The 17226-nt window shown below is 40.3% G+C and overlaps 1 protein-coding gene across 5 annotated transcripts in view; it reads left to right on the forward strand.

The window, feature by feature from the left end:
• The window catches only part of SAMD12 (sterile alpha motif domain containing 12), a 418291-nt gene that overhangs the window by 31989 nt on the left and 369076 nt on the right, over positions 1-17226 (forward strand). For all 5 annotated transcript variants that reach the window (XM_049854546.1, XM_049854548.1, XM_049854545.1 and 2 more), the window contains exon 2: positions 13160-13338. In XM_049854546.1, the coding sequence (XP_049710503.1) occupies positions 13160-13338 (179 nt within the window). The remainder of the gene's footprint in view (positions 1-13159; positions 13339-17226) is intronic.

Below are 17226 nucleotides of genomic sequence, written 5' to 3' on the forward strand. Positions count from 1 at the left end.
CATGGCTTATGTTCTATACAAAAATAGGCGGCAAGGTGGATTTGGTCTAAGGGCTATAGTTTGCAGACCCCTGCTGCAGCAGATGTCTACTGGGCAGGGTCCTCTGCCAAAGGAGACATGGTGCCTGCCCCTTTCCCCTCGCCTAACTCAAGCCTGCATTCCTGAGACATACATTTCTGGTACATTTGGTATATTTTCACATTGAAACATCATCTGACATCCTGGAACACATTCCCATGCAAAAGTTTTATGAATGTTCTAGGCCTGTTTCTGGGCACCAGGGACTCTCAGATGAGTAGAAGAACCTTTGCCGTCAGATCTTCACATTCTCATCTGGGCTGGTGTTACCTGTGATGATGATATATGTTCTTAACGTTTGCATTGTTCCTCATTTGTGTTATTATACTTATACAATTCTCTAAGTCATAATGGGAGTTGTGAAACCTGGACCAGAATATTTTGCCAGGATTTCAATTTTTTTTTTTTTTTGCCTCCTTAAAGAAGGGCTAAGTAATCATATGCTATTGATTAAAATGGAATTGTATATCAGTTTGGGATGGTTCATCTGAAAATCCCAGAACACCTGACTTACACTGGCTTAGAGAAATGGGGGTTATTAGTCTCACATACCATGCAGTCCAGAAGTGGGCAACTAAGGGCATAGTCAGAGCCAGTGTGCCTGTTAGCCGCTTGACTTTCTCTCATGTTTGCAGCCCTGTGGCCTCAAAATGACTGCAGCAGCTCTAGATACCACATCTACATTCAAGGCAGAAGAAGGAAGGGTGATACCAGGATCTGTCTTCTTTCATCAGTTCTAGAACTATCCCTTTACCCATCAAATGTCTGCTTATGTCTCCTAGGCAGGCATTCATCCACCCAAACCAAAAAAACCAAACCCATTGCCGTTGAGTTGATTCTGACTCATAGCTACCCTATAGGACAGAGTAGACCTGCCCGACAGAGTTTCCAAGGAGCGGCTGGTAGATTTGAACTACCAACGTTTTGGTTAGCAGCCGTAGCACTTAACCACTACACCACCAGGGTTTCCATTCATCCACCAAACCAAAAAACCAAACCCACTGCCGTCGAGTCGATTCTGACTCGTAGTGACCCTATATGACAGAGTAGAACTGCCCTGTAGAGTTTCCAAGGAGCGCCTGGCGGATTCAAACTGCCGACCTTTTGGTTAGCAGCCGTAGCACTTTACTACGCCACCAGGGTTTCCCCATTCATCCACAGCCACGTGTAATTCCAAATGAGGCTGGGGATTTGAGTATTTTGCTTTGCAGCCATATTGAGAGAGGTGGCAAGGAGGAGAGTATGGAGAATGTTGAGCCAATCAGAAGTGTCTGACACAAAGTGAGACCTTTTATGATGCCTAGATTACTTCTGGAGGGTAGTGCTCTGCTGAATTTGAGCCCAGGACATAATAAGGCACCTGGGTTTGTTTAACATATTTGGAACATTTCTGCTCCAATAAATGTGTATGTTATATATGAGGGAAATGTGGTACAAAGCGTATGTCTTACAGAACTTTATCTCTAACTAGAAACAAGACTTACACATGAAACTGTAAACACTCTGTCTCAGTTCTAATGACCAGTGGTGGAGATTGGACTATGTTTCTAAGGCCGTTCATTTATTTAGCAAGTGTTTATTGGGTGCCGAATATGACCAGTTGTTTAGGCTTTGTGGCTATACAGATGAATAAGACAATCTCCACTCTACAGAAGTCAGTCAAGTAAGTCAGCAGTTTCAAAAGACAGCTCTATGATTTTGTAACTTAAACATATTTTTGGTGAATTACACAATTAATTTGGAAGCAACATCTATTTGCACTTTTGAAAAATAAAGTATAAATACCCATAAGAAGAGAATTGGCAGTGGGTAGGAATTGAATCAGTATCTTTCCATCAGAGCTCTGCTCATACTATAAACAATGAATGATTGAGGTTAGTTACGTGGTAAGGCACAAAGTTTGTAAAAATCAGTAGGAAGTAGTCACTTGCTTCAAGGAGTTCTTAGTCATAGACTGGGCAGACATGTGAATAAATATTTGCAGTACGTGGTATGTACACAGAGAGAGAGAGAGAGGTGTAATAAGAAAAAAAGGTGAATTGTCAACATTGCTTTGGGGATTTATTGGGTGCAAAATCAGTTAAAGCTTCGTAGTGGAAAGAAGAGAAACTTATCTTTTTTTTGAAGGAGTTGTCCGTGCAAATAAGAGAAAGGAAAGAAGAGAAGCTTTAACTGTTTTGAAGGAATTGTCTATGCAAATAAGGGTGAATGTATTACATATAAAGACCAATTCTGCCAAAGCAGAGAACTGCAGAAGATTTTAGGGAGGTGTCAGTGGTTTCTTTCTGTTGGCTGTGGAGGTACCCTCAGTGCAGGGGTCAGATCATCGTGATGGGTCATAAGAGGTATTTGCACAGCATCTCTATTCATGAAAAAGCTCAGAAGAAAGGAACTCCATCCTTTGTTTCACTACAGGGAGAGTGTGGGGTGAGTGGGGACCAAAAGGGCAGGAAAGTTGGTGAGTTCTTGGCCAGTAAGATCTACTTGTTCTTCAAAATGAATGCAGTGATCCCAATGCATCCCTTGGCTCTTCCCATGTCACTGTGAGGAGACAGCATCAGCCCGGCACTTCTGGATAGTCTGTTTCTGTAGCCCGAGTCACATCAAAATGAGGTTCCTCAGAGGTCAGGCCCGGGAGGGCCCAGGTTCACTTCCAGCAATCAAGGCACTACTTCTGCCGGTCTAGCTAGGGAACTGCTTTGGACGACATGCCCTTGCCAAGAAAATTCTAAATCTGACTCTGCTGGCCCATAATTTTTATTTTTCTCTTTAAAGTAGACAAAAACCATGTTCTAGCTGAAAATCATGATAACAACAGCCAAAAACTATCAAATCTCTGAATAAAGAAAATATCTTTGGATAGACAAAGAGATTTCCACTTATGGAGGGAGTGGGACAAGGGGAAGGCTGAACAGAGTGAGAAGAAGTTTTTGCACATGCAAAAAAGATGGTGCTGGAGCAAAGGAGAATGAAGAACACCAAAGACACAAGGTAAATATGAGCCTAAGAGACAGAAAGGGCCACATAAACCAGAGACTGGAAGAACTACATGGTACCTGGCTATCACCGATGACTGCCCTGACAGGGAACACAACAGAGAATCCCTGATGGAGAAGGAGAACAGTGGGATGCAGATCTCAAATTCTCGTAAAAAGACCAGGCTTAATGGTCTGACTGAGACTGGAGGGACCCTGACGGTCATGGACCCTGGACCCTTTGATAGCCCGAGATTGGAACCATTCCCGAAAGCAACTCTACAGACAGGGATTGACCTGGACTTTGGGATAGACAGTGATGCTGGTGAGAAGTGAACTTTGTGGCTCAAGTGGACACATGAGGCTATGTGGTTGATGCCTGCCTGGTGGCAAGATGAGAAGGAGGAGGGGGACAGGAGCTGGTTGAACGGACATGGGGAACACAGGGTGGAGAGGAGGAATGTGCTGTCTCATTGTGAGAAGAGCAGGTAGGAGTACACAGCAAGGTCTGTATAACTTTTTGTATGAGAGACTGACTTGATTTGTAAACTTACACCTAAAGTACAATAAAAAAAAAAAAAAAAGATGGTGCCTTCAAAATGGCATCTCAAGCCAATGCTGAAATTTGTACATTTGCAGTGGAAAATAGACCCGTTAAATTTTTAAAGGAGCAATATCTCTGAAATCTGTTTTGGTTTTTAACTCTTCATTTTGAAGAATTCAGTATTAGTCACATTTAAAATTAAATAGAAGTAGAAGTGGCAGCACTTCAGATAAATAGCACCAGCAGCCTACAGTGTCAGTTCAGTAACTAGAAATCTGTAGGTACAGGAATGGGTAGCGAAAATCAGGGAAACATGAAGAGGGCCTCAAGGCTGACCCATGAGCTGCGGAGCCCGTTAAATTGAGTAGGTAGCTTTACTGAAAACAAGAAAGGCTTGTGACGAGGACAGTACGAGAAAGCAGAAGGGACAGCTTTTACATGAGGAGCAAAGAGATGGAAGTCGCGGCTTGTATGAGGCCATTCGAGAGTTGAGTGATTTGTGAATATTAAGGACCAGAAATTTCAGGGAAAAGAAAGCAAAGCCTGTCTGAAATGGCTTAAAAAGAGAAGCCCAGGTCCAAAAGCCTAAGTCAACTGTTTGGTTTGCAGTCAGGGAAGGAACAGCTATGGAGGATTAAAATATTTATATGAAGAAAAAGGCTACGTGTATAGAAAGTCCAAACAACTCTTTTCCACCCCGTGTTTACAGATATTTTACATTTTGAACACAAAGTAATTACTAGCAAAGAAAAGTTTCCTTGATTTAAAGCTGCTTTTGGTTCATTCAAATGCGTGTTGTATGCCAGGTTCTGGACTAGGTGGTACAGACTATGGTGATGGCAACTTCCTTCAAGGAGCTTAGAGGTGGTAGCTATCTACAGTGGTAGGTGAGATGAGACCAAAAAACAGTTGCCTTCAAGTTGATTCCTACTCATGACCACCCCATGTGCATAAATAGAACTGTGCTCTGAAGGGTTTTCGGTGGCTGATTTTTTGAAAGTAGATTTCCAGGCCTTTCTTCCCAGATGCCTCAGGGTAGATCAAACCTCCAACCTTTCTGTTAGTGGTCAAACACCATTAACCATTTGTACCATCCAGTGACTCTGTCAGGTAGATATCGTCAGTACAATGAGGGAGATGGGAAAGCTGATTGGTATTAATAATAATTAGCCTCATGCTGTCATAGGTTTTGACTGTCAAGTTCTCCATTACTGCCTGAAGTGAGGCATTGTAACTGATTCCCCATTATCTTTTCTATTCCTGTACTGTTGAGTAGTAGCATCATGGTTTGGGAAATTTGACCTTGACTGAAGGCCATTTGATTGAAGGGTAAGTCTATTTCCACTGCCAGGATCTTGATAATTGGTATGTGACGCTTGGCCAATGACAGAAGAGGAAAGTTTGGAGGAGGCCTGGGAGAAAGAGAACCATGGTCAGCAAAGCTCCCTGTACTGCTGGGTGAGAACTAGAAGCTTGTAGCTCTAGTTGCTACAAGACGACCCCCAGGTTTAGGATAAAACTGCTATAGATAAAAAAAAAATAGATAGCATAATAGAAAGATGAAAAGAATCAAAGTATCTGATGGATAACACTGTTGGGTTGCTAAGCCAGCTAGCTCTGAACCTATACCATTACTGGACTTCATGTTATGAAAGCTATTAATTTTCTTTATTATTTAGTCTGAGTTCTTTCGTAGGTTGAAATTGTATACAAACTAAATGATTCACGGTCTGTGATCTTGAGCAGATCCTGTATGACCTTTTGTGACCATCAACCTTTTGAGCCCCATTTTCCTTATCTGTGAAATGAATATAATTATATCTTAGTGTTTCTCATAAAGATTATTTGAGATCCAACACAAAGCCTGAAGGATGAGTCATGAACAAATACATACTGAGTGCCTACTATACACCCTAGGATAGGCTGGTCCTTGACTTTAGAAAGTTTAGAAACTAGGAAAAGAGAAATTCACAGATAATTTCCGTAGAAAATGATGGAAATAAAGTTTACATGCATCTAGACCTTTGTGCAGCCCACATTCAACATTTATGGAGTATTTACTATTCCAGGCAGCTAATTTAACATGGGGTGGGAATAGGGTAGAGGTAGGAAGGGGTTTAAAGAGAAGTATATCTGTTGCTGTTGTTGTTAGGTGCCATCGAGTCTATTCCGACTCATAGCGACCCTGTGCACAACAGAATGAAACACTGCCTGGTCCTGTGCCATCCTTACAGTCGTCGTCATGCTTGAGTCCATTGTTGTAGCCACTGTGTCAGTCCACCTCGTTGAGGGTCTTCCTCTTTTCGGCTGACCCTGTACTTTACCAAGCATGAAATCCTTCTCCAAGGATTGATCCCTCCTGACATGTCCAAAGTATGTAAGACAAAGCCTTGCCATCCTTGTTTCTAAGGAGCATTCTGGTTGTACTTCTTCCAAGACAGATTTGTTCATTCTTTTAGCAGTCCATGGTGTATTTGATATTCTTCACCAACACCAGAATTCAAAGGCATCAATTCTTTGGTCTTCCTTATCGTCCAGCTCTCACATGCACATGATGCAATTGAAAAAAACCATGGCTTGGGTCAGGCACACCTTAGTCTTCAAGGTGATATCTTTGCTTTTCAACACTTCGAAGAGGTGCTTTGCAGTACGTTTGCCCAATGCAGTGAGTCTTTTGATTTCTTGACTGCTGCTTCCATTGCTGTTGATTGTGGATCCGAGTAAAATGAAACCCTTGACAACTTCAATCTTTTCTCTGTTTATCATGATGTTGCTCATTGGTCCAGTTGTGACGATTTTTGTTTCTTTATGTTGAGGTGCAGTCCATACTGAAGGCTATGGTCTTTGATCTTCATTAGTAAGTGCTTCAAGTCCTCTTCACTTGCAGCAAGGAAGGTTGTGTCATCTCCATAACACAGGTTGTTAATGAGTCTTCCTCCAATCCTGATGCCCTGTTCTTCTTCATATGGTCCAGCTTTTTGGTTTATTTGCTCAGCATACAGATCGAATAGATATGGTGAAAGGTTACAGCCCTGATGAACACCTTTTTTGACCTTAAACCACACGGTATCCCCTTGTTCTGTTCAAATGACTGCCTTTTGGTCTATGTACAGGATCCTCATGAGCACAATTAAGTGTTTAGGAATTCCTTTCTTCGCAATGTTATCCGTAATTTGTTATGATTCACACAGTCGAATGCCTTTGCATAGTCAATGAAACACAGGTAAACATCCTTCTGGTATTCTCTGCTTTCAGCCAGGACCCATCTGACATCAGCAATGATATCCCTGGTTCCACGTCCTCTTCTGAAACTGGCCTGAATTTCTGGCAGTTCCCTGTGGATATACTGCTGCAGACGCTGTTGAGTGATCTTCAGCAAAATTTTGCTTGCGTGTGATATTAATGATATTGTTCTATAATTTCCACATTCGTTTGGATCATCTTTTTTGGGAATAGGCATAGATATGGATCTCTTCCAGTCACTTGGCCAGGTAGCCATCTTCCGTATTTCTTGGCATAGAATAGTGAGCACCTCCAGTGCTGCATCCATTTGTTGGAACATCTCAACTGATATTCCTTCAGTTCCTGGAGCCTTGTTTTTCACCTTTGCCTTCAGTACAGCTTGGACTTCTTCCTTCAGTACCACTGGTTCCTGATCATATGCCACCTCTTGAAATGGTTGAACACTGACTAATTCTTTTTGGTGTAATGACTCTGTGTATTCCTTCCATCTTTTTTTGATGCTTCCCGCGTCATCTAATATCTTCCCCATAGAATCCTTCACTATTGCAACTCAAGGCTTGAATTTTTTCCTCAGTTCTTTCTTCTTGAGAAACGCCGAGCATGCTCTTCCCTTTTGGTTTTCCATCTCCAGCTCTTTGCACGTAAGTGTATCCGAGGAAGTGGAATTTAAGCTGAAACCTGAAGGTTGAGTAGGAGTGAGTCAAAGAATGGGGAAGAACATTCCAGACAAAGGAACAGCATATATCAAGTCCATGCGATAAGAAAAAAACTTGGTGAATTCAAGAGAGAAAAAGAAGTAAGTAGCCGGAGTGTAGTGAACGAAGGATAACGTGCTGAGATGTGAATTTGGAAAAGTAGTAAGGAGGCAGATGATGCAGGACCTTACTGACCATGTTAAAGATTTTTTTTCTTTTTCTTTTTTGGTTGGGCTTTAGGTGAGTGTTTACAGAGCAAATTTCTCATTGAACAATTAATATATATGTTGTTTTGTGACAGTGGTTGCCAACCTCTTGATGCGTCAGCACTCTCTCGTTCTTGACCTTGGGTTCCCCATTTCCATTTGTCCAGCTTTCCAGTCCCCTCTTGTCTTCTCACCCTTGCTCCTGGGCTGGTATGCCCATTTAGTCTGGTATACAAGCTTCAGCTATGTGTATTATTGTTTGTTTTTTTGGCCTATCTAATCTTTGGCTGAAGAGTGAACCTCAGAAGTGACTTCAGTACTGAGTTAAAAGGGTGTCCGGGGGCCATACTCTTGGGGTTTCTCCAGTCTCTGTCAGACCTGTAAGTCTGGTCTTTTTCTGAGTTTGAATTTTGTTCTACAATTTTCTCCAGCTCTGCCTGGGACCCTTTATTGTGATCCCTGTCAGAGCTGTCAGTGGTGGTAGCTGGGCACCATCTAGGTGTGCTGTACTCATTGTTGTAGAGGCTGTGGTAGTTGTGGTCCATTAGTCCTTTGGACTTATCTTTCCCTTATGTCTTTGGTTTTCTTCATTCTCCTTTGCTCCAGATGGGCTGGGACCAGTAGAGTATTTTAGATGGATTCTCACAAGCTTTTAAGACCCCAGATGCTACTCACCACAGTAGGTTGTAGAACATTATAAACTATGTTATGCCAGTTGATCTAGATGTTCCCCGAGACCATGGTCCCCAAAGTGCAAAGCCCAGTAATTGGGTTCCTAAGGAGTTTGGATGTGTCTATGAAAAAAAATTTTTTTTTTTTTTATGAAGCTTCTATGACTTTGCCTTGGTCAAGTTGTGCTGGCTTCCCCAGTATTGTATACTATCTTATCCTTCACCAAAGTTAGCACTTATCTACTGTCTAGTTAGTGTTTTTCCTTCCCCACCCATACCCTCCCTCCTAACCATCAAAGATTGTTTCATCAGGCTTTTATAATAGTGGTCTCATACAGTATTTGTCCTTTTGTGATTAACTTATTTCACTCAGCATAATATCCTCTAGATTCATCCATGTTGTGAGATGTTTCACAGATTCATCATTGTTCTTTATAGTAGTATTCCATTGTGTGTATGTACCATAGTTTGTTTATCCATTCATCTGTTAATGGGCACTTAGGTTGTTTCCATCTTTTTGCTATTGTGAATAATGTAGCAATAAATATGGGTGTTTGTCTATCCGTGTGACAGCTCTTACTTCTCTAGGTTATATTCCTAGAAGTGGAATTGCTGGATTGTATGGTATTTCTATTTCTATCTTCTTAAGGAAGTGCCATATCATTTTTCAAAATGGTTGTACCATTTTGCATTCCCACCAGTAGTGCGTAAGAGTTATGATCTCCCCGCAGTCTAACATTTGTTATTTTCTGTTTTTTTGATTCGTGCCAGTAATGTTGGGGTGAGACGATGTCTTATTGTAGTTTCGATTTGCATTTCTCTAATGGCTAGTGATGTGATCATTTCCTCATGTGTCAGTTAGCTGCCCGAATGTCCACTTTTGGTCCAGTGTCTGTTCATATCCTTTGCCCATTTTTTAATTGGATTATTTGTTTTTGTTGTAGAGGTATTGGTTTTTCCTATAGATTTTAGAGATTAGACTGTTCTAGGATATGTCATAGCCAAAAATTTTTTCCCAATCTATAGGTTCTCTTTTTACTCTTTTGGTGAACTGTTTCGATGAGCATGAGTGTTTTATTTTTAGAAGATCCCAGCTATCTAACTTATTTTCTGGTGTTTGTGTATAGGTAGTTACGGTTTGTATCCTATTTATTCGTGTATTAGGGCCTCTAGTGTTGAATGTATTATTTCTTCCATGATCTTATAGTTTTAGGGTTTAAATTTAGGTCTTTGATCCATTTTGAATTAGTTTTTATTTATGGTGTGAGATATGGGTCCTGTTATATAAAAAAATTGACCTCTGTGCCCTGCTTTTGCTGTGTCCCAAAGATTTTGATATGTTGTGTTTTCATTTTCATTTGATTCTGAGTATTTTTTTTATTTCATCTTTGATTTCTTCTATTATCCAGTGGTTTTTAAGCAAGGTGTTAAGCAAGTTTCCATGTGTTTGATTTTTTTCCTTGCTCTTCCCATTATTACTTTGTATTTTTATGGCATTGTGATTAGAGAAGATGCTTTGAATTATCTCAGGTTTTAGATTTTGTTGAGGGTTGCTTTGTGGCCTAAGATAGAGTCTATTCTGGAGAACGTTCCATGTGCGTTGGAAGAGAATGTACGCTTTGCTCCTGTTGGTGGAGTGTTCTATATATGTCTATGAAGTCAAAGTTGGTTGATTCTGGCCTTTAGGTCTTCTGTATCTTTGTAGAATTTCTTTCTAGTTGTTCTGTCCATTAATGAGAGTGGTATGTTGAAGTCTCCTACTATTATTGTTGAACCGTCAATTTCTCTTTTTAGTGCTGTTAGAGTTTGTTTTATGTGTTTTGGAGCCCTGTCATTGGGTGCATAGATATTATGGTTATGTTCTCATGATGGATTGTCCCTTTAATCATGATATACTCTTCTTACTGTCTTTTATGGTGGATTTTTCTTAAAGCCTATTTTATCTGAGATTAGTGTTGCCACTTCTGCTCTTTTTTGGTTTTTGTTTGCTTGATAAAATTTTTTTCCATCCTTTGATTTTTAATATATTTATGTCTTTGTTTGTAAGGTGTGCCTCTTGTAGACAGCAAATTGATGGGTCCTTTTTTTTTTTTTAATCCATTCTGTCACTCTCTGTGTCTTTATGGGTGCATTTAAGCCATTGACATTTAATGTGATTATTGATAAATGTGAGTTTATTGCTGTCATTTTGTAGTGTTTTGTGTGTGTGTGATGCCAGTGTTTCCTTTGTTTCTCTTATTCTCTTGTACTGTGTTCCTTTTGTTTGTAGGTTTTCTTTTAATTTTTGTAGATTTTGTTTTTACTGAGACTTTATTTTTCATCTTTATTTTGATGAGTAGCTTTGTTAACTTTCTTTGTGGTTACCTTGAAATTTACCCCTATCTTCCTAAGTTTGAACTGGTTTTTTAATTACTTGATATCGCCTTGACTTCCTCTCCATTTGAAAATTCAATACCTACACTGTTTATTAACCTTTTATTGTTCTGACATTGTTGTCATTTACAGGTTGACCTCTCTGGTTCCCTGTTGTAAATCTTTTAGTTTTGTTTTATCCTTGAGAGTTCATTACCTAGGTGGTATATGGCTGATGCTGTCCCGTCTTCCATTCAGTACTTGATCAAGTTCTTTATTCCTTTATTTTATGCTTAGTGTTCCAGGATTGATGTTAGTATCTGTTTTAGTTAGTTTTTTGGGTCTTTACTGCAGAAGGATGGCATGGTGCTTCTTTCTACAGCACCATGTTGGCTCTGCCTCCCATGTAAAAGATTTTTGAGTTATCTGAAACAGGAAGCCATTGGAATATTTTAAACAGAGGAGTCAACTTTAAAAAAAGGGGGATTTAGGAGTCAATTTAGGAAGAGCAGAGGCCAATTGGGGTGGCAAATAGTCTGGTTTAGGTAGCTTGGATGAGGTCATGGCAGTGGAGCTAGAACAAAGGGGAGGGATTTGAGCGGTATTTGGGAGGTAAGCTTACTGGTCTCGGTGATAGACGGAAGAGATGTGGTGAATCATGGAGATGTGATGTAAAAGATGACTCCTTAGCTTCTGTGTGAGTAACTGAGGAAGTCTGGAGAAGGCAAATTTTTTGTGTGTGTGTGTGTGTGTGTGTGTATAGAGAGTGTTCAGTTTTGAACATGCCAAGTTTGACACATCTATGATGCACTTAAATTTTAATGTTGAGTAACGGTTTTACTTGTTGGCAGCTCATAAGAAAGGCCTGTGATGGTTGTCATTAGTTTCTGTCAATTCTGACTCCTGGCTACCCCTTGGATTGCAGAGTAGAGCTGCAATAGGCTATGACCTTTTGGAAGCAGATCATTATGCCTATCTTCTGGGTGGCTTTGAACCATTAATCTTTTGGTTAGTAGTTGAGTGCTTAATCATTTGCACCAACAAAGGTCTCCTAAGGGAGGTCCAGTTGGGAATTAAAATGTGAGCATTGCCACCGTGTAGATTGTATCAAAAGCCATGGGTTAAGGAAGGAGGGGTGAGTGGGATGAGGATACTTGGCTTCACTCTTTCTGGGAAGACTTCCCTCATCCCTCAGGTGGAAAATACTCTTTCAAAAGCTTGGCAAAGAAGAGAAGATGAGGGGACCATAGCCTAGATGGGGTGGGTGCCAAGTAAAGGATTTTAGAATTGCAGAAGCTGGCTAAAGGGGAAAGTGCTGAGGAAGGAAAAAACTGAAGATGTTGGATAGAAGGAACTTATTGATGAATTGGAGTCCTGAGAGAGATGGAAGGGGATTTAAGGTTCTGCTCTTAAATCCTCTGAGATCAAAGAAAGGGAGTAAGGATGGGGGTTTAAGTAAAGCTGAAGAGTTAGGGGCATAGGGAGCGAAGATAATTTACTACCAGAGCCCTCAACACACACACACATACACACACACAGTAATCCATGGGGGTGATCTATGTGGGATTTATAGTTTCCATAACATTTTCTGCTATTTCTTTTTCAATATCTGACACATATGAGGGTCTCAGTAAGTTATTTGTTGAATGAATAAATATTCTCAGAAAAAAAGGCTTTAGATTTAATTTGTGGGGGTATCCTTGTTAGAGAACGTGGAGGGAGTAAAGATGTAATGATTGGAAGCTACTGGGCTTGACTCCATCGAGCCCTCCACTCTGTCTTTCCTTAACCTTCCATGTAGCAGTGATAACTATGTTTTAAAATCACTGGTTCTTTTGTCTGCCTCTCTTACTAGGTTGTGAATTCTTTGAATGCAAATCTGTCTTATATAAATCCATGTTTTCAGGATCTAACTCAGGGATGGCACATAGTAAGTGCTCAACAGTATTTGTGGAATGAATGCAAGAACACCAGTGGCCTTGAGTGGATGCCTGAAGGATAGAGAAGATTCAGAAGGGGGAGGGAATGAGCAATGCACCAGATGGAGTTAGGGACATAAGCTAAACTATAAGGGTTGAAATAATTGTACATGTGGGAGACAGTAACGAAGTTGCCTGCTTTGGCATTCTCCTCTGTCAATGGGGATCAGTAACTTGCTCAAAGTCCAACAACTTGGAACTGATGGTTTCTGGAGTTGTAATTAAGATATTCTGACTTGGGTTTCCCACTGTACCATGCTCCATCCTCACCATATTATTTCCCACAGTGGTCACCCCCTCCCCGTCAACTTGCAGATACCTTGTTTGTCCTCACCTAGGCCTGATGAAATGATTTCTGTCTTGTACATCTTCCTTCTATGATTTGTTTCTGAGTTCCAGTTGTTCCTTTTTCCTAGCTCTCCACTGTGGTTTGAGTCCAGGGGGTATCGATCACCCTGCCCATGCTGAAAGTTTTAAACTGCAAATTGAAAGTGAAGGTGTTGAATCTCAATCCAGTAAAAACAAAAATATCCAGAAGGTGCCAGAACAAAAAGGAACCCCCAAACGACTGCAGGCTGAAGCAGAAACGGCTAAGGTAAGTAACAGCCCAATTACCTAAGGAGAGTGTAAAGCTGCAGCTGTAATGTTTTGTGGGACAGCCACGGGGAAGAACTGATAGTGCTTTCGCTAATTGCCTTGTGTCTTAGGTTCAGTGAGCACTGTGTTTTGGTTTTAAGTAGTAATAAATAAAAATATTGACCTCATTCCCTTTGGAGTAAAATTGTAACACATTTGTGACCATTCTCATTGCATAAGGCTCTGAGCTATTGGCTAAAGAGAACACTTTGGATTTAAAGCTAAAAGATTTGTCTGCCAGGCTCAGATTTATCACCTTAAACAACATACAGCTTTCTGAGCCTCAGATTCTTCATCTGTAGAATGGGTGTCATAAAAACTGCCTCTCCTGTCGGACTGAGCAGATTAAATGACGCCGTGTTCTGGAAGCATTTTGTAAAAGGCCTAGTGTGCATGAATATGTGGAACTTTTGCTGACAAATACTGCTAATTAATAATAACTGACGTTTTATGAAACATACACATGTATTCCAGGCACTGTTTGAAATATGGTTGATGTACTGGCTTATTGTGTTCCCCTAACAATCCTAAGAGAGAGACAGTAGTACACAGGACCCCAATTAATGAAAGGTGTAATTGTTCTGGTCTTCTTTATTTTAATATTATTTTTTAATAGTGTTTAGGTAGAAGTTTATGGCACAAATTAGTTTCTCGTTCAAAAATTTATACACAAATTGTTTTGTGATGTTGGTTGCAATCCCTATAATGTGTCAGCATTCTCCCCTTTCCTTTTACACCCTGGGTTCCCTGTGTCCATTTGTGCACATTTCCTGCCCCTTCCTGCCTGCTCGTCTTTGCTTTTGGACAGATGTTGCCCATTAGGCCTCGTATACTTGATTGAACTAAGAAGCATGTTCCTTGTGTGTTGTTTGTTTTATAGGCCTATCTGATCTTTGGCTGAAAGGTGAACTTCGGGAGTGGCTTTAGCTCTGAGTTTGTAGGGTGTTAGGGGGCCATAGTCTTGGGGTTCCTGTAGCCTCTGTCAGACCGGTAAGTCTGGTCTTTTTTTGTGAATTTGAATTTTGTTCTACATTTTTCTCCAGCTCTGCCCGGAACCCTCTCTTCTGATCCCTGTCAGAGCAGTCAGTGGTGGTGGCCAGGCACCATCTAGTTCTCTTTGGACTGATATTTCCTTCTGTCTTTGGTTTTCTTCATTCTCCTCTGCTCCAAATGTGATAAGACCAATAGATGTATGTTAGATGGGCACTCACAAGCTTTTAAGACCCCAGATGCTACTTACCGAAGTAGCATGTAAGAACTCTTTCTTTGTGAACTGTGTTATGCCAGTTGACCTAGATGTCCCCTGGTCTGCTTCTGTAAGATATTTAGTTCTGTTCATCTTTAGCCTAGATGTACACACCAGCCTAGATGTAAAAAAAAAATGTAGGTACCATAAAATTGACACAGCACACATTGGTAAAGACACAGAAATGTGGACCATGAAGTAGGTGATTCTTTAGTTGAGGTGGCCTCTTTTGAAGACTTGCCAAATCAAACTGGCACTATTTGGATTTTTGTCTGAAATCAGTGAAGGTGTTCACTTTGGGGGCACAGCGTTGAAGGTATTCGTACTGGTTTGCTCATTGGAAATGGAGGAGGGAATCAGTTTTCATTTGGCATTTGGGTTCTCTGTTCATTCCCTGCAAAAGAATTTTCTTTCCAATGTTTGTGGAGTGAAGACCTCAGAAAGCAAGTGTTGCAATCTCCCCCGAAAAACCTGAAGTACAAAGGTCACTTTGCTGTTGTATAACTCCCTCATCCCTGCATAATGTTTTACAAAATCAGATATGATTTTTTTGCTTCATCTACGGTTTTGAATAATTAGCAGTATTGCCTTTGTTCTTAGTGTGGATAATTAAAAACTGATGACATTGTATATGTGTGCACGTGTGTTTTGTAGGGTGTAGGGAATGATTAATTAGGAAGATATTACAGCTATTTTGCACTAGACATTTTAGCTGAGAGAAACTGTACCTCATAGGAAATTAGTTGATGATGGTTGAAATTTGGTTTGTGACCAGAGCTGGAGATAAGTGAGTCCTGTTACTGCATTTGGAAACTCTGGTGGCATAGTGGTTAAGTGCTATGGCTGCTAACCAAGAGGTTGGCAGTTCAAATCTGCCAGGTGCTCCTTGGAAACTCTATGGGGCGGTTCTGCGGTGTCCTATAGGGTCGCTATGAGTCGGAATGGACGCGACGGCAATGGGGTATTACTGCATTTAAACCTGCTCAATCTATGGTTCCGCACAGGTTATGAAAGAATGAGGAAGAAACCTCCTACGGTCTTCTCGAACTTAGAAGATAAATAGGGTTTGCCTGAGTAGAATCCTTTTAAAAGTGTGCTTAAAATATTAAAAATTAGAGTGGAGAAAAAGAAAAACAAACAAAAATGAATTATTGACATTTGTGTAATTTTTTGATTCAACTTTAATTAAACATTTTCAGATTACATCTTTTATTTGTAAAAGAGATTGATAATAGAATATATTTTGATTCTGGCCTAATATGATCTCATTACTTCTGAATTATTTGAATATGGGATATTGTAGTAAATCCTGATTTTTCATGCCGGTTAGCACTTGCCTTTGCCTCTGGGTTCATTTATATTTGCTTTGCTGAAAACATGCCTCACTGAGAATTTAGTAGTCTATAATAAACCTTCCCCCAGGAATAGGACACATACTAGAAACCAGATTCATTTGAGTTTATCCAAATCACCTACAATGAATCCTACCCCCCATCCGCCCCAAGCAAATGGAATAGAAAGGGGATTCTGGGTTTTTTCACACTTACATTGTATTTAGGGGTAAACAGACTAGAAGCTTTAATAAAGTTTAGTCATGTGTTCAGTAATTCATGGAAGACTGGTTGAAAACAGAGGCAGCTAAGGATGAAAAAAAATAGGGGGGATAGAATTTAAAGGAAGTACTTTTTTTTTTTTACCCTAGTAGGATACTGTAGTCCCTAGCATTGTCACATAATCTGAACGTTCTGTACCACAGACACTGAACTTGTTTTGAGCGTGTACAAACATTTAAAATTCCTGTTCTGTAGCATTTAGTGGGTCACTGGGGGTGTGAGTCATTCTCTTTTTCTTGGGTAAATAATTGAATCTCTGGTAACTTGAACTACTCTAAATTACCTGTTGTTTTGTGCTGTCGAGTTAATTCTGACTCATATTGACCCTATAGGACCAAGTAAAACTTCCCCATAGGGTTTTCTAGGCTGTAATCTTTATGGGAAGGAACCCTGGTTGTGCAAGTGGTTAAGCACTCAGCTACTAACCGCAAAATCAGCAGTTTGAACCCACCAGTTGCTCTGCCAGAGAAAGGTGTCACTCTGCTTCTCTAAAGATTACAGCATTGGAAACCCTGTGGGGCAGTTCCACTCTGTCCTGTAGGGTCTCTATGAGTTGGAATCGACTCGGTGGCAATGGGTAATTTTTATGGGAGCAGATCACCAGGTCTGTACCACCAGAGCTCCTTAAAGTTACCTGGATTTTATTTAAAGAAAACCTCTGGCTAGAAATATGTACATTTGAAGTCACCCAGTGGGTGTAAATTGTATGCCTTTTCTAGAGGACAGTCCGATAGTAGTTATCAAAAATTTAAGTGTGTATAGTTTTTGAGCCAATAATTCCATCTCTAATAATTTGTCTCAAGAAAATAATCATCTAAATGTGCAAAAATGGCTGCAGAAAAATGGCCATTATAGTACTGTTTATAATACAAAAAACATTGCAAACAGCCTAAATATCTACTCCTAGGACACTGGCTAAAGAAACAGTGTATATTCATGCAATGGGACAGAATTCTTCCATTATAAGGATGAGGGAGACCTGTATGTA

The sequence above is a fragment of the Elephas maximus genome, chromosome 15, assembly GCF_024166365.1.
Source record: "Elephas maximus indicus isolate mEleMax1 chromosome 15, mEleMax1 primary haplotype, whole genome shotgun sequence".
In the NCBI taxonomy this organism is placed as follows: domain Eukaryota; kingdom Metazoa; phylum Chordata; class Mammalia; order Proboscidea; family Elephantidae; genus Elephas; species Elephas maximus.